Consider the following 20,118-nt stretch of genomic DNA (forward strand, 5'->3'; position numbering starts at 1 on the left):
ACCAGCCCCAGGTCTAGACACGGTTTTTAAAACCCTCCTTCCGGAGACGCCTGGGTGGCTCCATCAGTGAAGCATCTGCCTTCGGTCGGCTCAGGTCATGATCCCAGGGTCCCACATCAGGCTCCTTGCTCAGCAGGGAGCCTGCTTCTCCCTCAGCCTGTGGTTCCCCCTGCTTATGCACTTGCTTGCTCTCCCCCTCTCTCTTTCTCTCTGACAAATAAATGAAATCTTAAAAAAAAAAAAAAACACACAAAAGCAAACCCTCCTCCCATGCCCACCTCCCTCCCACTCTGCCTCAGCCCCCTCTGCCCCCACCCTCCCGACTCTGCCTGTCAGGACTGGGACTCTTAGTAGCCTCGAAGCCCCTGTGCTTTGCAAGTAGGCTGTTGCAGCTGCTTCCCTCAGAGAATTTGTTGATGTTTGGGGCAGAATAATCAACAGATGGGCAGGCGGGTCACCTAGAAAACTGTTCCAGTGGCAGGGGCTCTGAGTTCTCCTCTTGCAGGTGAGCACTCATGAGTTGCAAGGTCACTGTTGATACTTCAGGGCAATAAGAGACCTTTTGGAGACGAGGGCTTTGTGGAAGAGCCCTCAGATGCTGAGCCATGATTTGGGGGCACCATGACTGCGGAGCTGGAAAGCAGGAATCCTGGCAGCAGCCGGCTGAAATCCCCCTGGGGGAAGGCTCTGAGCAGGCTCGTGGTTTTTAACACTTAGCTTTTCTTCAATGCCATCTGCCCCCAAAAAGAGATGAAGGGTTTTGCTCAGACCCAGGCAGAGTGCTTTCCCAACAACAGATTCTCTTTAGGTTTCATTAAAAACAAACAAACAAAAATGTAATTTTTTTTCTTGTTCTAAAATCTAGGGATTACATCAGGCAGTCAATGGCTTGGGATGGTATTACCACAAATTCAAGAAAAATTATGCCAAAGCAGCAAAGTACTGGTTAAAAGCTGAAGAAATGGGGAATCCAGATGCATCGTACAATCTTGGAGTCCTGTATTTGGATGGCATTTTCCCAGGAATTCCTGAAAGGAATCAAGTAAGACTTGACACCAGCTGTGCAGCTGGTCACTGGCTCGTCTGCTGTGTGTCTGGCCTGGGGGAGGTCCCATGGGTGATGCAGACGCCACCCAAGGCACAGACCCTGTCCTCAAGCAACTCAAGGGTCCAGTAAGGAAGATAAGATAGCAGATGGCAAAGGATGGCATCTAGCCAAGTGTCACATGTGTGCTCGTTGCTATGACCCAGACAGTTCTGGACAGGGGAAACCGTGAAGATCAAAAGCAGTCAGGAAGTCTTCATGGAGGAGGGAGGCCTGAACTAGGGAGGAAGGGGAGGATGATACGCGATAGAGTGAGTGAGAGGCAGTACAGAGATTGATCTCATTAGGAGCAAAGAGAGCTGGGTCCAGATGGGTTTGCCTGGTATAAGACCAGACTGAATAATAGTCAAAACAACAGTGACAATCTTCAGTGTTTGCTAAGTACTTCCTCTGTGATGGTTACTCAGAAATACTTGACATGCATCCCATGTCATTCTAACCATCTTCTGGAATAGCTGCTATGATTATGTCCATTTTACAGAATGAATATCAAGGTTCTGAGAATGTATGTAACTTACTCATAGTCATATGCTTACTGGAGGCAGGACTGAGATCCTTGCAGAAGCTGGAAGCCCCTCGTTAGCTCATTAGCCTATTAGCCCACTAATACTATTGATGATGGTAATTATAATTTCTGCACTGTCACAGGCCACAGACTTCCCTGAATGCCCACTCTATGCCAGGCATTCTTCCAGGCACTAGGGATACAAGAGGCTTACATATATCTGTGGGAAGAATATTCCAGAAAGGGTGAACAGTCAGGGCAAAAGCCCTAGAGGAAAGCAGGAGTGGCATGCTCTAGGGATAGAAGGGAAGCTGGAGCAATGGGAGCAGGAAGCAGGGAGGGGTGAAGTGGGGGAGAGAAGGTTGGGCAGGCAGATGCGCTGGTCATTGTGAGGTCTCAGCTGCTCCAAGGAAGATGGGAACCGCTGGGCCCCTTTGGACAGGGCAGTGATGTGCTGTGTTTTAAAAGGATCCTAGCAGAGACTAGGATTAAAGAAGACAGGAGGAGAGCAGGGGGTTAATGTATTGAATCCAAGTGAGAAAAGATGAGCGACCCCAGAAGGGGGATGGAAGTGTGGCTGGATTATGCATGTACTTAGAAGGTCAAGGTGACAGGGCTTGCTAATGGATTGGATGTGAGGTGTGACAGGAAGACAGGGTGACTCTGAAGTGTTTGGCATTTACGGAGGTAGAAGTGTGGAGGGGGCATTTTGTGGGATGGGCCAGACTGAGGCAGCAGCAGGTTTCTGAGGGTAGGAAACTGGAAGATAATTTTGGTGAAGCACCATGCTAAGCCTTGAGAATCCATCTCATTTAATCCTTGAAAGAGCCTTTCGTGCTAGGTACTATCAGAAGCCACATTTTTCAGTTGAAGAAATGTCGCAGTTGGAGAGATGAACTACCATGCCCAAGGTCACATAGCTGGGAAGGAGCAGAGCTTGGATTTAGACCCAAGCCCGTCTGACTCCAAATCCCTGGCTTACGAATGGCATCTAACTGTCTCAGAAAAACAATAGTGACCAGTAGAACATTCACGCTTCTAAACATTTGTCTTATTTTCCCCTCCACCTCTCTCTGCCTGCATAAGAAGGTGTATATTTTTATGCATTGCTAATGTCTGGTCACCCACACATATATGCCAGCGTGGATTTTTTATTGTCATATTCTAATTCTCACCTTCCTACGGGAGATGCGGTCTTGGCGCATGAATTTGAAGAAAGGTATTAAGCAAGGTTAGGAGAGCCAATGCCTGAATTTTCACCTGGCGTGAACCCGGCCTGACTTCTGATATATTCTTCTGTTTCATTTACAGGGGTTATGGGATTCGTAGCTATGTGTTGTCTGATTTGTTTATTTGGCAAACTTGACAGAATAGTTTACTGTCAAGGTTATCACATCCAGAGGTCGGCTTCTGTGATGGGCTTTCTTCCTGGAGCTTGACTTGGTTTTCCTAAAGATATCAGAAGTGATTAGCTGGTGAAAATATCAGGGGTTGAGTGTCTCACCGTGTTGGCTTCCATGAAACCAGCCCAGCCGGGAGGACTCCTCACCAATGGAGATGACTCTGTTTATCTCTCTACAGACTTTAGCCGGTGAATATTTCCATAAGGCTGCACAGGGTGGACACATCGAAGGAACCTTGTGGTGTTCTCTCTATTATATCACAGGAAACCTGGAGACGTTCCCTAGAGATCCTGAGAAGGCTGTCGTGTAAGAACCTGTCAGCTGTTGTGTACAAAGGGAAAGCCATGTACTTTATTCACTGTGCCTGGAAATGGAGTTCCCGTTCTTTGTTTTGCAATTTTTGAATTTCACCTTTATTTTTACCTGTTGTGCATGCACAGACTTTCAAAAGCCACCTCATTCGACAAAGTGAAAACAAGTACATTTTAATGGAAACCCCAAAATAATAATTTGACATGGGAAAAGCAGAAAATCTGCTACCCCACCCAAACTACTTGTTCTCAAGAATAAGTCACTTTCAGTCTTTTCATTATCTCTTTACTATTTGCTTCTCTCTTTCAATGACACACTCATCCTATTTCTTATTAGTTTCATTACAGGCTTTGTCTAATGATGTCCCTCTGTGAAAAATAAAGATGTAGTTCCCTCTCATTCTGCCACCTGCTATCCCACGCATCCACACTTCCTGCCTTGTCCCATTTTCCCATTAATATATCATTACTTTGGTTAGATTAGTATCGGGGTGCCCATTATTAGGACCATGGGAGTCTGAGGTACAGCTGACCCATGTGTTAGGCTATGAGTACTTTCTCTTTCTTACACAGATTTTTGTGTTTGTGGAGTAATAATTATACTTCATAGTTCTTCAGGTGCTTAGTTTTCTGCATACTTAATCATTAATCATGTGCTTAATCATGTGCTTAAATCTCCAAATTCTCCCACAGTTGTCTAAATGTCTCCTCAGTATGTCCAGACCCACCAGGTATTTGATTAACTTAATCTCAGTGACATCTCTTCTGGAGTCTTCCCTCAGGACAGAGCTGCCCTGTCATCACTGTGGGGGGTTTCCTTCCCCTTCATCTCTGTCTTTTTGGGTTCTCCTTGCTGGACCCTATTTCTTCTTCTTTCTTGGTTTATGCCTATGCTTTTGTAGAGCACATCCTACAGTAGCTTCCTAGAGAATGGTGAACAAGAGGCACATTTCTGAGACCACTACATATCTGAAAATGTTTTACAGAGGTTGGGAAATAAGGGCCCACAAATAACATGCGGCCCACCCTCCATTTTGTGTGACCCCCAAGAGCTAAGAATGCTTTTTGCATTTTTAAAAGGTTGTAAGACAAGTGCACACACTAAGTTGAATACAAATAGAGACCCTGTGTGACTCACAAGGCTTAAAATATTTATTATCTCGCCTTTTACAGAAAAAAACCCAAAACTTTGCAGACCTCTGCTTTAGACCACCCTCATACCAGTAGTCTGGCTTTACAAAAGGTTTTGTTTCATAAGACATTTGAGAGAAAATCCAACCTGACCTGAACTCACTGATAAAACTTGACCTAGACAGACTTGAAGATTTTATCAATATTAGTTAGGATGTTTGGTGTGAACATTCATATGTTCCATAAATTTTTCTTTTGTTATTGATTTCTAGCTTAATTCCACTGCAATCAAAGAATGCATTCAAAGAATTACTTCAGTCCTGTGGAATTTGTTGAGGCTTTCTTTATGACAGGATACAGTCAATTTTGCTACACTTGCTTTCTTTTGCTTGTTAAAGTTTTGTTATTGTTGTTGTTGTTAGAGTTATATCTTTTTCCAGCCTTTACTTTTAATCTTTTCTTCTTTTAATTTTAATGTGTGTCTCTTCTAAGCAGTAAATAATTGGGTTTTGTGTACTTTTTATTCAATTTGACAAGTTTATTTTTTTATTAGGGTATTTAGACCATTTACATTTAATGCAACTTACAGAAGTATTTTGTTTTACATCTGCCATTTTACTATTTATTCCTTATTTTTCTCATCCATTCTTTGTGCTTGTTTCCCTTTTTCTTACTTTTCCTTTACATTAATCAAGATTTTTTTTAAAAAAATTTTATTTCCCCTTTCCATTAGCTTGCTAGTAATATATCCTTATAATATTCGTTTAGTGGTTGTAAGTCCAAAGATTACAACAGGCCAGTTCATTATTAGTAAAAATTCTCCAGGATAGATTAGAGAACAGAAAAAAAATGGAGAAACCTTAAAATAAATCAGTAAATACATTTTAATGGAGAGAGTACTAACTCTTGGTGAAGATGATCTATTTTCATATCAGCAGGTATTTTTCATTAGGTACATTTCATGTCTTTATTTCCATACATGATAATTCCTAACCACTTATAAGAAAAGACACTGAAAGCAAATTCTCAAAACGCATCTTTCTTTACCTTCTTAATGTTTAGTTCTGGTTTGTTGCTGTGTAAAAATTCTAACAAGCAAAATAATCCCCAAGTGGGATTTATTGAGATCATATGAAGAAAAAAGCAATTATTTAATTTGTCATGGTTTGGGTATTTTCTCATTCCTTTTCTTTTCAGATGGGCAAAGCACGTAGCTGAGAAAAATGGCTACTTGGGTCACGTCATTCGCAAAGGCCTCAATGCCTACCTGGAGGGCTCATGGTAAGCTGGGGACCCACATTAGAATGAACTTTCTCAGCCCTCACCCTTCAATTTGTCAGTGTAGTCATATGAGATAGAGTCTTAAAATACAACCGAAAAAGCAATTTGCAGGGAAATCACGACCTCCCAGTAATGATATTCAGAGTATCACAGACTGATTGGCTGTTGATTAGAAAACATACCATTTCCATGTTTAATTATACACAAAAATTAGTTCTCTAGGGGAAGTGTCCACATTCATCAAGTTGAGAGACACATGCATGTGTTGACTTTCCTTCCCTTCAAGCTTGTTCCTTTTGGTTTTAGAGGTTCCTTTGGTTTTTCACACACACACACCACAAGCTGAACCTCTGCCTCTCCCTGGCAGGGCACAGAAAGTTCACAGGAAGCAGAGAGAGCAGTGTGTTTAAGGCTCAAACTACATCCTTCCACTGATATGTGACTAAAATCTTCTGTGGCCAAGAGCCTGGAATTACTGGAACTCACTCAGCAGACCTCAGATGTCACAGCCAAACAGATTTTCCATTTTAACTTTCTTCTGATAAAATTAACAAATTTTATCCTGTACCCTATGGGATGAGATACTGCACTAAGGACTTGGAGATGCTCCCTGTTTGCTGTGCCTTGATTTTACAAATAAGGGCACATCTTCCCAAACTGCAGACTCCACCTGATTCCATCCTTCTGTTTTCTTCTGCCAGCCCTGCCACTCTGTCTTACTTTTCCATTGGGCCATCTTTTCTTGGCTGGATTATTGCCTAAGTGATCTGGGTATTTTGGTAATAACTTAAGAGGGTATGCAAATCAGCACATATCCCATTGGTCCATTGCCTCAAAAACATTAGACCAGACCTATCATAGAGCATACTCTGACCTGAATCTTAATTAAAAGTTAAAATACAAGTCCAAGAGAACATTATTTTCTCCTTTGGTCTATAGTGCCTGCATAATCAGCAGAGAGCATGTCGATGAAAATTTTAAAGGAGGAAGGGAAGTAAACCCAATGAAAACAGCACCAAAAGGAATGTTTGTTATTATCATCCTGTGAAAGTTTATTATCTGTGGCCTCACTTCACACAACTTGGAAAAAATTTTGATGAAATTATTATTTTCCACTTGATACACCTTATAATTTTTCTGGTGTTTTATTTTGTCTCCCAAGTGAGCTTCAGTTTGTAAAACTCCCAAATTTGAACTTAATTTATTCTCTTCTTCTCATCCTCCAAACTTCCCACCCTTTGTTCCCCACAAGCTTTTTAGGGGAGAAAGGGCATTCAAATACTGAAGTGCATATGTGGGTTTTCCCAAAGAAGGAGCACATCTGTAAACACCCCCACACTCACACACACACACACACACACACACAGATGCTTGACACTATTTTTCCCATAGAGTGTCTATTAATAGCTTACATTTCTTGCCTGCTTTTGAATTTAACATCACAAAGCATTTCAGGTAGCACATTTTTAAAACTGGCTGGGAAGGTCAAGATGAATTCAGATTTTTGTGACCTTTCGTCCTTCTTACAATATTCAGCCATAACACAAGATTGATTTTTTTTTAAAGACTTTATTCATTTAACAGAGAAAGAGAGGGCACAAGCAGGGGGAATGGCAGGCAGAGGGAGAAGCAGGATCCCCGTTGAGCAGAGAGCCCACTGAGGGGCTCCACCTCAGGATCCTGGGATCATGACCCAGGCCATAGACAGACGCTTAACTAACTGAACCACCCAAGCACTGCACCTCATTTCTTTCTCATGCTGAACTACCTGCAGTTTTCTCACATGGCCTGCGTTCTGTAGGACCTCTGGATCTTTGAAGTTGCTGTTTCCTCTGCCCAGAAGGCCTCCCTAACTCCTTCCTCCCGTTAAGATCAGAATTGCTCTTATTGATTGCCTGGTGATTTGCACCCCAGGGCCCAACACCAGGTGGTACCTGGGAAATGCTCAGAAACAAATGAGTGCATGATCTAAGGTAAATGGAACAACCCTAACTCAAGACACATGAGCAGTATATAAAGGGCATGAAGGATTCTGTGAAGGAAAAGACGCTATCTGGTTTGTAGGACTTAGATCAGCCTTCATGATGGGGGTAGCAGATGACATGGCCTTGAAGGGTGGGTGAGATTACCCCTTGACCATGCAGGGAACAGCATTTCTAGTGAAGGGAACAGCAGAAATGAAAGGAAAGAGATAGGAAAATTCTGGATGAGTCTGGAAAATTTTAAGCCACTAGTTTGCCTTCAGGTAAGATTTGTAAAAGGGAGTAACAGATAACAAGAGAAAAAAGGTGCTGCTCTATGGAACTTTGAATGGCAGGTCATACACTTTTTACTGAATTTATGTGGCAGTGGGGAGCTATCAATAGTTTGAGGAGACATTCATCCAAGTCTGAATGTTGACATGACAGAGCTGGGTTCTGAGATGTCTAACTAGATGGCAAAGAGAAGGGAGAGTCTGAAAGGGCATGCTGGGTCAGAATCTGGGTAAAAAGAGCTGACCATTTGAACTGGAGATGTGGCATAAGCCAGTTGAGTTGTTTTTTTCTACTTCTGTCATACAGTAGTTGATACGTATGAAGTGATATGTAATACATATATATATAGGTTCTCAGGCATAAGGATAAAATGAACATCTGTAGCCCTATGTGAGAAAATGAACAGGGTGCCTGGGTGGCTCAGTTGGTTAAGCGACTGCCTTCAGGCGATTCAGGTTGTGATCTTGGAATCCCAGGATCGAGTCCCGAATCAGGCTCCCAACTCCATGGGGAGTCTGCTTCTTCCTCTGTCCTTATCCTCACTCATGCTCTCTCTCACTGTCTCTCTCTCAAATAAATAAATAAAATATTAAAAAAAAAAAAAGAAAATGAACAGTTGAAACCCTCTGCATTTCCCTCCCAAATTATACCCATCCCACCCTTGGTCCCCAGAACTAACCATCACCCTGAACCTTGTTGTTGATCTCCCTTTGCTTTCTTTATAGTCTTGTTCTATGTGGATTTATTCTTAAGCAGTAAAGTTCTTTGGCTTGTGTCTGAGCTTTCTATTATTAGAATCATATTACATGTAGTTCAACTGCCTTTTTAAAAAACCTAACATTATGTTTCTGAGATTCATATCCCTTGTTGCATGTATCTGTGGGCCGTTCCTTTTTATTTCTGTCATTGACCATGCTTTACTTATTAGTTCTTATTTTAACACATTTGCATTTCCCATTTTTTGTTGTTTTTAAGAACAATGTGGCCATGAACATTTTTTAGGTATATCGTGACATACGTAGGAAAAGTTTCTCTAGAATATAAACTTAGGAGTGGGGTCACTGGGCAGGCACCTTATAAGATAGTGTTCACCTTTATAAGATAATGCCGGCTGTTTTCCCAAAGGATTTTACCAATTTACTCACCCACCAACCATGTATACATTTTTGTTTCTTCATATCCTTGCCAATCTTGATGCTGATGCTAAGTATTGAGTTTCAGTTTGGATTCAAAGCCTTTTTTCTATCAACAGGAAGAAACATCTAGTATCCATTATAATGACAAAATCCTCGTCAAAATATATCTGAGGCAAAGTGCTTCTGTTTCCTCCCATTCTCCAAGTCTGAAGCCCACCCTGAGGTTAAATAGGAAATAGAGGGATGTTGGCCTCCCCACACCATGATGGGGCTTTTTTGGTACCATCTATTCTGCTGTCATAGAACTAAATCATCCATCAATGTCCCAAGTCCTTCCCCCTTTTTCATTTTCTGTGAGTGAATTCATTCTGGATGTTATTTTCAAATTACATGTGTCAGTTTGATGAGCTTCTGCTTTTCTGTGTTGTTCCAAGATTTATACGGGATAGTTTAAAAGAGGAGCATGATTGAGAAAAGTGCTTTTTGCTGTATAGGCATAATACGGAAGATACTATTGTCATGCCTCAGGCTGTCCTCGGACACCAGAAGTCAGTGAAGGAGAGGCCGGCTGTCATGTTTCATTTCTCTGCCTTCCCCCATGTGTGTTTAATCTGTGAGCTATGTGTTTTATTGTCCTTTGTCTTCAATATGCCCCAAATATTTAACCCAGGAGGTTAGCCAGATTATGGTGGGCTTGAAGCAAGACAAGTAGGCATGCCAATTTCCAGTTGAAAGAGATTCACCTTTCTGCAGGAGACCAGGGGTCCTGCGTTCCACGGGGATCCCAGGATTTTTTTTTTTTTCTATCTTTTCAGTTCGAGCTGCTTCATGCATTGGCAGAGAAAAGCACAAAGAAAATCATATAATTGTTTGGGAAGCTGCTCAGAGGTACTCAGATTCACAATTCACAGCAAGCAGCCCGAGGATTGATTATTAAGATGTATCATTATAAAATTCTCTATGTGTATATGCTGAGGCAGAACTGGAAGGATAACAAATATGTCCCTAAATGTGTTCTTTACCATAAATCCCCTCCTCTCCAAGTCCACCCGCCACCCCCGTCCCTGCCAGAATGACTGCCTGGGGGACAACTTCACTTTAGTGCCTTGGAAATAAAGCTTGAAGCTCTGGTGAGCTTCCTAAGCCTTGAGGAAATTCATGGAAAGGACAGTACAGCGTTGTGGCTTATCTTTGGGCTTCCTGCCCACAGTTAAGTGCTGCGTACATGTTTGTTCCATGAATATAAATATAGAAATATCTGTAATTGATACTTCTGGGTACTCTCTGTTGAAACACAATTAAATAAGAACAAATCACTGGGAGCCTAAATGTGGGTAGGATTTCTGCAGAGGTGTCATTTCTCAGAAGTCTTAATAAGCTGAGAAAGTCTGGCCTTGAGAGTTCTAACCTTCCCCTGCGGATGGTGGCAGGGTGGGAGTGCACAGCATTGGAGAATTGCTTCTGCAGCAGGGAAGACAGAGGTGGATTTCCCTTCAGTGCTTCTGTTGACATTGATGTTTCATAGACATCTCTTTCTGATGGATTTCCGTGTTTCCTCAAAGGAAATGCTTGGGAAATTCTATGACATTTCCTCTTGGCTTATACAATAATTGGACAGTGGAAGTCTTCCTATGAAACTCGCCCCCCTTCCCCTCCCCACCACCAAAGTAACTTTGGAGAGATGATCTTGTCTTTGAAAAGTTTGTCCTAGTGACTTAGTTCTTCTGGGAAGTGTCAGCCTCATGTGCTCCCACACTCTAATCGTCTGCCCGACTGCTGTCAAAGAAAACGTCATTTTGATTACATTTTAATAATGTGAGCCATATTCCGTCCAGTTACAGTAGCAGAGGGACCTGGCCCGACATGTGACCTTGAGTTGGCAAGTCTACCCCCTCTCCTTCCTGTACCCATTCCTGGGGAAGACAGGCACTGGTTCCAAAGAAATGTGAGATTTTAAGACCTTGGGAATGGGTCCCTGTCGTAGAGTGATGGAGACTTTTGACCAGGCCTCCTTTGTACGCCCTCCATATGGGGTCTGTTCTGAAGATTCTTGTCACAAAACGTGATTTTTGCCAGCTGTGTAAGAAAACGCCTACGCATCTCTTGTGTTGTTCTTATGGCTGCCGTTGTGGGCTTGTTATCTGGCTTGCAGTGCAGGGGACAGCTGCCCAGCCAGCTTCGTCTCTCTTTAGCATGAGTCATGGCTAATTGGTCCACAGCCTTGGGTGTCTGGGAAGCCGAATCAGCTCCCTCAGCAGTTACATGGCCCATGACCTGCACTGTGTCCAGTTGAAGGTCTCACCGTCCTAATTTGATGCCCAGTCACCTCTCTCTGTCCCTAGGCAATGGGCCATCAGAAGCTGCTTTAACAGTGTAAAGAACATGAGTTCAGAATCAGCTCTCCTAATTTCCCCAGCCCTACCAGAAGCCAGTTTTGGGGTAGAGGTACAGTCAAGAAAGAGTTAACATCAGCTCCTGAGAATGCCAAAGAAGCTTTAGGAACAATGATACCTGGTCAAAATAAAATGTCACTCATAACCTGGGTAACACAAAGAAAATGGAGGAAATCATAGAAGTAAAAAGAAAAAAAATAAAATAACTCAATTTTCACTACCTAGAGGAAAGTACTACGAGGATTTTGATAGACAATTTTTAGGTTTTATTTTTCTCTGCCCATATGCACCTGCATGAGCATGTGAAGGTGTGTGCTCGGTTTTATTTCTGTGTTACAAGAGCGGAACTGCTCTGTTTCTCATCCTGCTCTTTTTTTTTTTTTTAACTGAATGGAAAATTTTGCATAAACATCTTTCTATGTTTTTGAATTCTCTTCTACAACATCATTTTTAATCGCCTCATCTGAATGTGGTTGCGCTCTGGGGTAATTTAACTACTCATTGATTTTCAGATACTTAAGTTGCTTCCCGTGTTTTTTGTTCATATAAACAGCTCTGCCGTGAACTCTGTTGTCACTGAATCTTTGCGCACATTTCTTGCTTCTTTAGAATAAACCTTCACAAGGGAGAACTGTTGGCTAAATGATGTGTGGATTCTTAAGTCTTCCTGCATTTAACGGTTGGAGTCATCTGCCCTCCCACAGGCATTGGCCATAGGAATATCCGTTTCCCCCAAACCCTTGCTTTTACCCTGTCTTGTGAATCTTGTGCCAGTCTTTCAGCAGATCAACTGTCCTCCGTCATTGTTTTGCCATCATTAACTACTAGCATTATCGAACATTTATTTTTTTCTCTGTGTGTTTGGTCATTGGTATCAAGCCCCTTGTAAACTCCCTCCCCTCTGCCAAACTTCTAATGCATCACAAAAGCTCAGCTGTAATTAAGCTTGCTCAGAATCCTAAGCCCCATGAAGCCTTTCACAAAACAGGGACCCGAATGCACAGGGCTTTTTCTAAATGCCACTTATCTCTTCTAAGCTGGGATGGAAGGATTCAAGGACAGAAGGCAATAGACAACCCAGCCCAGCCAGCATGCCATACACCGTTTGGCCAGTAGAGGTAGCTGTTGCATCAACTAGCTCTCCAACCTTATCAGTGAGTTCAGCCTTTTAAGATAGAAAATAAATCAGTGCAGGCAGTATTTTTAACAACAGTATTTATTTTAAAACACACACACACAACAAACTCATGATTTTGTGGCTTTAAAAAAACTGCTTATTTTGTGCCCTCTTATGCTTGAATATAAAGCTCTCCGTGAATATTAGTAAGAGCCACTGTATGAAATTTATTATTAATCATCTATTTTTAGGCACGAAGCTTTGCTGTATTATGTTTTAGCAGCAGAAACTGGAATTGAAGTGTCACAGACAAATTTAGCACACATCTGTGAGGAGAGGCCAGTAAGTAAATGTATTCTTCTTGGAGTGGAAGCTCTAAGGTTAAGGATGATGAATTGGGTTTTATGAAGGCAAAATCAGTCACTTGACTGAAATATATTAATGAATTAACTTTTTCTCCCCCTCCATCCCCTTAGGACCTGGCCGAGAGATACTTGGGTGTTAATTGTGTTTGGAGATACTATAATTTCTCTGTTTTTCAAATCGGTGCTCCTTCATTTGGTATGTATAGAAAAATGGGTGCTAAATTGAAGCATTGGAAGCTTTTAATCTTTAGTAACAGGGAAGAGATAACAGCTTTGTGTGAAGTATGATATTTCTAAACAATTAGGAAAGAGTGTGAAAAATCTCTACTATTAAGATCATGAGTAAACTGCTGCCAGCCTCCAGCAATGTACTTCTCCTCTCTTGTCCACTGAAGGCTTGAACCCACCATTTCTTCAGAGCTGGTGAGAATTCAAAAGAGAAACCTATTCTGGAGAGATCCTCTGGGCCAGTCATTGGTGTTTTGCCTTCAGATACATCCCTGTCTTCCTCTGCTCTGCTCTGTATGGGAGAGGTTGATCCCCGGGAACTATAGTTCCTAGACTCCTGTGTTCTTGGGCATCTCATTGGTTTCGGCCAATGGGAGGTGCCAGCAAGAGATTGCTGGGTGGGAGGAAATGAGAAGTCCCAGTATTTCTCCCCTTCTCTCTCTACTTTGGGCTGTGTCTCCAGCAATGGCTGTACACCCAAGGTTCCAGTTCCTGCCTGACAGTCTTGAAATCTTTTGAACTACTTGGCATAGATTCTATTTTTCTGACTAGACACTGAGTGATATATACACCATTAGGCAAAACTTTTTCCAAGGGAAAAAAATAAAAATATGGCTTAAACAGAATAAAGAAATGCCCATCAGTCATAAGACTCAGGCAACAAAATTTCAGATGTCAAATAAAGTGCCCCAAACAATCTTGGCCAGTTGGACTGTCAGATTGCAGACTGGGATTTTCACAGACCCATTTGGGAGAGCTGCCCAGCAAAGCAAGAAAATGTGTCTAGAAATGGTGGTGCTCCGCACAAAAGGTTTTCGTTCCCCCACTTCTTGACATACCAAGGAAACAATGATGATGTGTGTTCAGGTCCTGGTAGGAAAAATTCTCAGTCATGCGAATGGGCCAACCCTTTAAAACATTGGTCTCAAATAAAACCACTTCACAAATGGGCCTGTGCTTTCTGTCCTGCAGCATATTTGAAAATGGGAGACCTTTACTACTATGGCCACCAAAACCAGTCCCAAGACCTTGAGTTGTCCGTGCAGATGTACGCTCAGGCAGCCCTGGATGGAGACTCACAGGTAACCCACAGAAAGGAGCACTGGGTGATGTCTGTTTGTGAGGCTGCAAGACCTGGCTGGGGTCCTCCCAAGCCCTTCCGTCTTTATCTGCTTCCCTGTTCACAAAGTCATTTCTCATCCATTCCCACAGCTCCGTGAGGACATGAACCCTAATAGGGAACCTTTATGGAGCACTTGCTATGGTTGCCACACCATTTTCCTAACCATCTCATGAAGGTGGAGATGACTATGACCACGTTATAGTTATAATGGAGGATAGCAAGACTACAATCAGATGATAAATTGCTCAAGGCCAACCAATCAGGTAGCACGCAAAGCAGCCTGATCCTAAAGCCATGTCTTCTGGCTCCATGTCCAGGAGTCTTTCTACAAGATCCCATCAAACTAACTCACTCCATAGAAACTGAAGAAATAGGAAGTGTGGTCCAAATGACAAACGTGATTTGCCCATAGAGTTGGACCAACACTTCAGTGATAGGAAGTTGCTCTTGGTGACTTTTGTCGGGGTTGGGGGTTCTTATTTTAGAGGATTTTTAAATGTATAGAAAAGTTGCAAAAGGAGTACAGGGAGTTGCTATATACAAGTCACCCAGCTTCCCTGAATGTGACTATCTTGCATATAACCACAATACCATTATCAAACTAAGAAGTCAGTCTTGCTTCAGTACCATTAGGTATACTTGAGGCTTTCCCCTGGATTTCACTCATTTTTTCACTAATGTTCTTTTTCTGTTCCAGGATCCCATCCAGGCTCCCTACATCACATTTAGTTGTCCCATTTCTTTAGTCTTCTTCAATCGATAATAATTCTTTAGTCTTTGTTTGTCTTCCATGACCTTGATACTTTGAAAGAACACTGGTTGGGTATGATGTAGACTGTGCCTTAATTTGGCTGTCTTCTGCTGCCTCATGAATGGAATGAAGTTATGCATTCCGAGCAAGGAAAGCACAGAAGTGATGAGTCCTTCTTGGTGTATCATATGAGCCACATGACGTTAGTATGTCTGATTACTGGTGTGGCTTGGTTAAGTTAGCTTTGGCTGGGTTTCTCCCCTGTAAAGTTAACATTTTCCTTTCTAATTTATATATACCCTCGGGAAATCGTTTGCAACTCTGCATGTATTCTTTTTCTCCTCGAATTTCTGTCCACTAGTTTTAGCATCCTTTAGTAGATCTTGCTCGCAACGATCATTGGTGTGGTGAGCGCATGACGATCCTGTTCCCTCTCTCTGACACTTGCTAATCAGAATCTCAGGGTCATTTTCACAATGGAAGTCACAATGGTTGATGCCTCCTATTTATTTATTTATTTGGCAGACAGAGTGAGAGAGCACAAGCAAGGGGAGGGGCACAGGGAGAGGGAGAAGCAGACTCCTCACTGAGCAGGGAGCCCAATACCTCCAACCCAGGCCCCTGGGATTATAACCTGAGCCAAAGGCAGAAGCTTAACTGAGCCACCCAGGTGCTCCATGCTTGATGTCTTCTTAGATACCAGGTTTCTGGTGTTGTGCTTCAGGATTTGATTTCAGAGCAAAGGTTGGAATCTCATCCCTATCTTAGTTTTTGTTTGTTTGTTTGTTTTTGTTTTTTAAGGAGGTACGATATCTGAGTGTTTCTTTATTTGGGTTAAACCCCCATGTCTTTACCACTTCATTGCTATTCCTACCCGGCAAGTCACTGAATCACCGAGTTGGTGTTTTCTCATTTGGAAACTGGGGTTAATAATAGCATTTAGCTCATAGGGATGAGGATTGAATGTTATTAGATATTCAGCACTGAGTACACTCAATGGACATGACCCTTCCTATAATTATTTCTTCTGGAATGAAATCAGAGTTGATGCTAAAAGGACTCGGTAGAGAGCCAACCTTTCTTCAATGATATCTGTTGGCACTCAAATTTAGGGGACCGATTTTATTTTCAATTCTGATGTTTATTTTTTGGACAAACAATGTTATGCAAACATTAAAATGCAATTTTAGAGGAAAATAAAAATTAAAGGATGCAGCCCATTTCCATGGTGGGGGCTTTATTCCCTCCTGTCTTCCCATCCCCCTCCAGCTGCTGTCTACAAGCAAGCGTGTCTCTGTAATGTTAACAACAGTGTCTGTGCCCCTTATGAAATGCATCTCTTTTCTCATATTGCAGAGATGTGTGCATTTTACTGCATAGTCTCTGTAATTATTGATTATTCTTAGCCTCTACCCCATATTTTGTTGTGCGCATGGCTGTAATTTATTAAGCTTTATCTTATTGGTGGATGTTTATTCTCATTTGCTAATTTGTTCATTGATTTAGCACCTATTTATTCAGTCCTGCCATGTCTTAGACACTTCCTAGTGGTGGGGATGGGAGAGAAAAAGATAGACAATATTCTTGCCTTTGGGATTTATACTCTATTAAGGAAGACACGGAGGCCTTTTCCTGTTGTTTTACAAAGCTCTCGAGTGCTTTAGTGGACATGTTCGTACCTCCATCTTTTATCTCCATTTGAATAATTTCTTTATAATCTGAGGGCTTGTATGACTGAGTCAATCAGTCGAAATTGTCTCATGGCTACATAATAATAGCATATGGCTGATGTGCTTTCTGGAAGGGTTTTCCAAGGAATATCTTACCAAGCAGTGGTTGAGTGTGAGAAGAGAACTGAAATCTTGTCAGCATGGGATGTTTTCATGACTTCACTTTTAATTATTCTAGTGAAATAATTATAAGTTGATAACTTCCTTATTGTTTTATGTCGCATCAGTTTGATTACTGGTGGCAATGCACATTTTTACATAGATTTTATGATCATTTACTCATGATATATGTGGATTCTCTATTCATGTTCTTTTCCTATTTATCTACTGGAGGTTTGATCATTTTATTTTTTTTTAAAGATTTTATGTATTTATTTGGGAGAGAGAAAGAGCAGAGTAAAAGGGAGAGCAGGAGCAGGGGAAGTGGCAGAGGGAGAGGGAGAAGCAGACTGCCCTCTGAGCAGGGAGCCTGATGCAGGGATCAATCCCAGGACCCCGGGATCGTGACCTGAGCCAAAGGCAGACGCTTAACCGACTGAGCCACCAAAGCATCCCTGATACTGGTTTTTTTTTCCCCCCATTTAAATCATAATTAGTTTTTTATACATTTTCCCAGTAGATAATAAACCTTAAGCTATTACATTGCACACAAATATTCCCCTAGTCTATTTTCCCACTTATTTTAATTTTGCTATTTTTCCAAGAGGCATTAAAATCATAAAAGTGATTTTTTTTCTTTTCTTCTAATATCTCAAATTTAAAAGTATGTTCCTTTTAAAGAGTAGAGAAAGAGTCTATTTTCTGTGTTTGTAAGTGTGTGTTTTGTGTACATCTCAAAGATTCAACACTTTCATCTATTCAGAGGTTATTTGACAGAATAATGAAGGTAAAGATTTGAGGCTCTGGACCCTTGCATCTGAATTCCAGCTCTTGCCCCTGTCCAGCTGTATTACCTTGGGCAATGTCCTTAACCTCTCTGTGCCCCAGCATCCCACCTATAAAATAGAGAGGCTAATAGTACCTATCTCAATTTGCTGTTATGAGCATTAGGTAAATAAACAAATATATATATATATATATATATATATATATATGTGTGTGTATATATAACTGTGCCTCACATATAGCATCACTCAGAAAATGTTAGCTGCTGTTATGTTTTCATGATTATTGCATAGGAGGTAATGAGAGGCCTGGTATATAGAACCTGTTGGAGGTGATTTTCACTGAGATCCTTATCTGTGGCAACTGAAATGAAAGGTCAGAGGAAGGATATAAGTCATTAAAACATGACCATAAATTCTTTGAAGGGCAACAATCCCATTTCACTTGTAAATCCCTAGTGGTAAGTAACACATCATTTTTGTTGATTTCTCTGTCCGACCACATGCTCCGTTCCTGATGGACTGTGCCTCTCCCCAGATAGAGTAGCAGCTCCCATTCTTTATGAAGCTTCTCCACTGTCAGGCTCTTAACTCTGTTGGTTTTTTACATTAGATCTGCACAGCCCATTAAAGCAGGTTCTACCTCAGAGGGTGGAGAACAAGGTGTATAACAGGAAGAGGTAGGGAGTTGTATCTGAGTGGAGATGTGCCAAGAGGATAGTGAGAAGAAGTTTTCCACACTGGCCTGGGAGAGCAGAGACAAACCCCTGTATGTGACTTTGTGCAAGAGAGAAATTCTCTATGTTAGAATGCCAGTCAGGAGAACATTCTGTTCAATTTCTGACACGCTGATGGTATCCCAGAGCGTAATCTGTAAGTGATAGACATTGCCTTCAACTTGGTATTCTGGTTTGTTGATGACACAAGGGCACATTTTCCAGGGAGTTCTGTCTTGAGAGAGTGAGCAGGAAAGGACAGATTCCCCTGCTTGACTGGCTTCTGAGCAGATGGGACGCAGCATCTTCTGAAAGCCTCCCGGTTCTCCTGCAAATAAATTTCTCAGATGCATATATTTAGGGAAACAATCCATCAATGAAGATGACAAAACCATCTGGCTCAAGGGACTTTAAAAAAAAAAAAAACCCAAAACAACAACCAGAGGTTGTAAAAGTTTACATTCTGATGAAGGGTGTGTGTCTGGGGTTTATTATAAGGAGTTGATGAGTTTGGTTTGTGGCTTGTTTTCAGGGTTTCTTTAACTTGGCTCTGCTCATTGAGGAAGGTGCTATAATCCCACACCATATTTTGGATTTCTTGGAAATTGACCCAACTATCCATTCTAATAACATCTCCATCCTCCAGGAACTGTATGAAAGGTGAGTCCGGAGCCTTCTTTAATGCTGTGGAATCTGGGGGAACCCAAGTAGGTGGTGTTCGCTTCTTGGTTGAAGTCAGTTTCTCTCATTACATAACACCAGTTGTTATGAAAAGGGCTCAGGATTTGTTCTGATTCGAGAACACTCAGCTGGACCCAAACTATTTCCCTTTTTTAGCATCTGAGGCTTACTGTACTGAATGTGCTTGATCGGAAGTTAAAGTGCTGACCAAGGTTTCCCACCAGAATGGAAAGAATAATATGTCTGATTAGACCGTGCCTTTCTGCAGGATAGGAAAGGGTTCTGATGTCTGCACTCTGGACCAGCACTCAGACAGGAGTATTGCTCTGGCGAATCCATGTCGGGGTCCTCCTTGACCCACTAGCTTTTTATTAAGGACAGGACTGATTTTTTCCAGCCAGGAGCCTGGAATCTCAGGGTGGGCCCCAACCCTTTAGAATGGGCTTCATGTCTCTGTTTTTTCACTTCAAGTGTGCCTGTTTCCCCAAAGCAGGAGGGGAAGATTGAGGATCTGACAACATGGGTCATGGGCGATGCCCCCGAGGTTTGCTGGTCCCTCCGGATTCTCTGTCTTTTTGTCCGCAGGTGCTGGAACCAGAGCAGCGAGGAGTCCTTCAGCCCCTGTTCCCTGGCCTGGCTTTATCTTCACCTGCGGCTCATCTGGGGCGCCGTCCTGCGCTCTGCCCTGGTAGGTGCCATCTCCCCCAGCCCTGCCCTCGAGGTCCCTGCCCTTCAGCAGCCATCTGACTCGTGCTTTGGATTCTGCAGATCTACTTTCTGGGGACCTTCCTACTGTCTGTACTGATCGCCTGGACCATGCAGTATTTCCAGTCTGTTTCAGGTAAAAATTTCTAAGAAGCTGGGGCAAGATAAAAATAGAGGGATTCTTTTTCCCTACCACTGCCTCCCCCCCCCCCAAAAAAAATAAAGAGAGAGAGAGAGAGAGAGATGATCTCCCTCCTCATGCCTTTGACCATGCTCTTTCCTTTCGTTAGATGGGTCC

At 42.2% G+C, this 20,118-nt stretch overlaps 1 protein-coding gene across 1 annotated transcript in view; it reads left to right on the forward strand.

The window, feature by feature from the left end:
- SEL1L3 (SEL1L family member 3) overlaps positions 1 to 20,118 on the forward strand; it is a 99,992-nt gene that overhangs the window by 70,633 nt on the left and 9,241 nt on the right. Inside the window, exons 15-23 of the mRNA XM_044225842.1 lie at positions 866 to 1,042; positions 3,192 to 3,319; positions 5,653 to 5,736; positions 12,889 to 12,979; positions 13,114 to 13,198; positions 14,203 to 14,312; positions 18,967 to 19,094; positions 19,701 to 19,803; positions 19,884 to 19,956. Of these exons, the coding sequence (XP_044081777.1) occupies positions 866 to 1,042; positions 3,192 to 3,319; positions 5,653 to 5,736; positions 12,889 to 12,979; positions 13,114 to 13,198; positions 14,203 to 14,312; positions 18,967 to 19,094; positions 19,701 to 19,803; positions 19,884 to 19,956 (979 nt within the window). The remainder of the gene's footprint in view (positions 1 to 865; positions 1,043 to 3,191; positions 3,320 to 5,652; positions 5,737 to 12,888; positions 12,980 to 13,113; positions 13,199 to 14,202; positions 14,313 to 18,966; positions 19,095 to 19,700; positions 19,804 to 19,883; positions 19,957 to 20,118) is intronic.

The sequence above is a fragment of the Neovison vison genome, chromosome 11 (assembly GCF_020171115.1).
Source record: "Neovison vison isolate M4711 chromosome 11, ASM_NN_V1, whole genome shotgun sequence".
NCBI lineage: Eukaryota > Metazoa > Chordata > Mammalia > Carnivora > Mustelidae > Neogale > Neogale vison.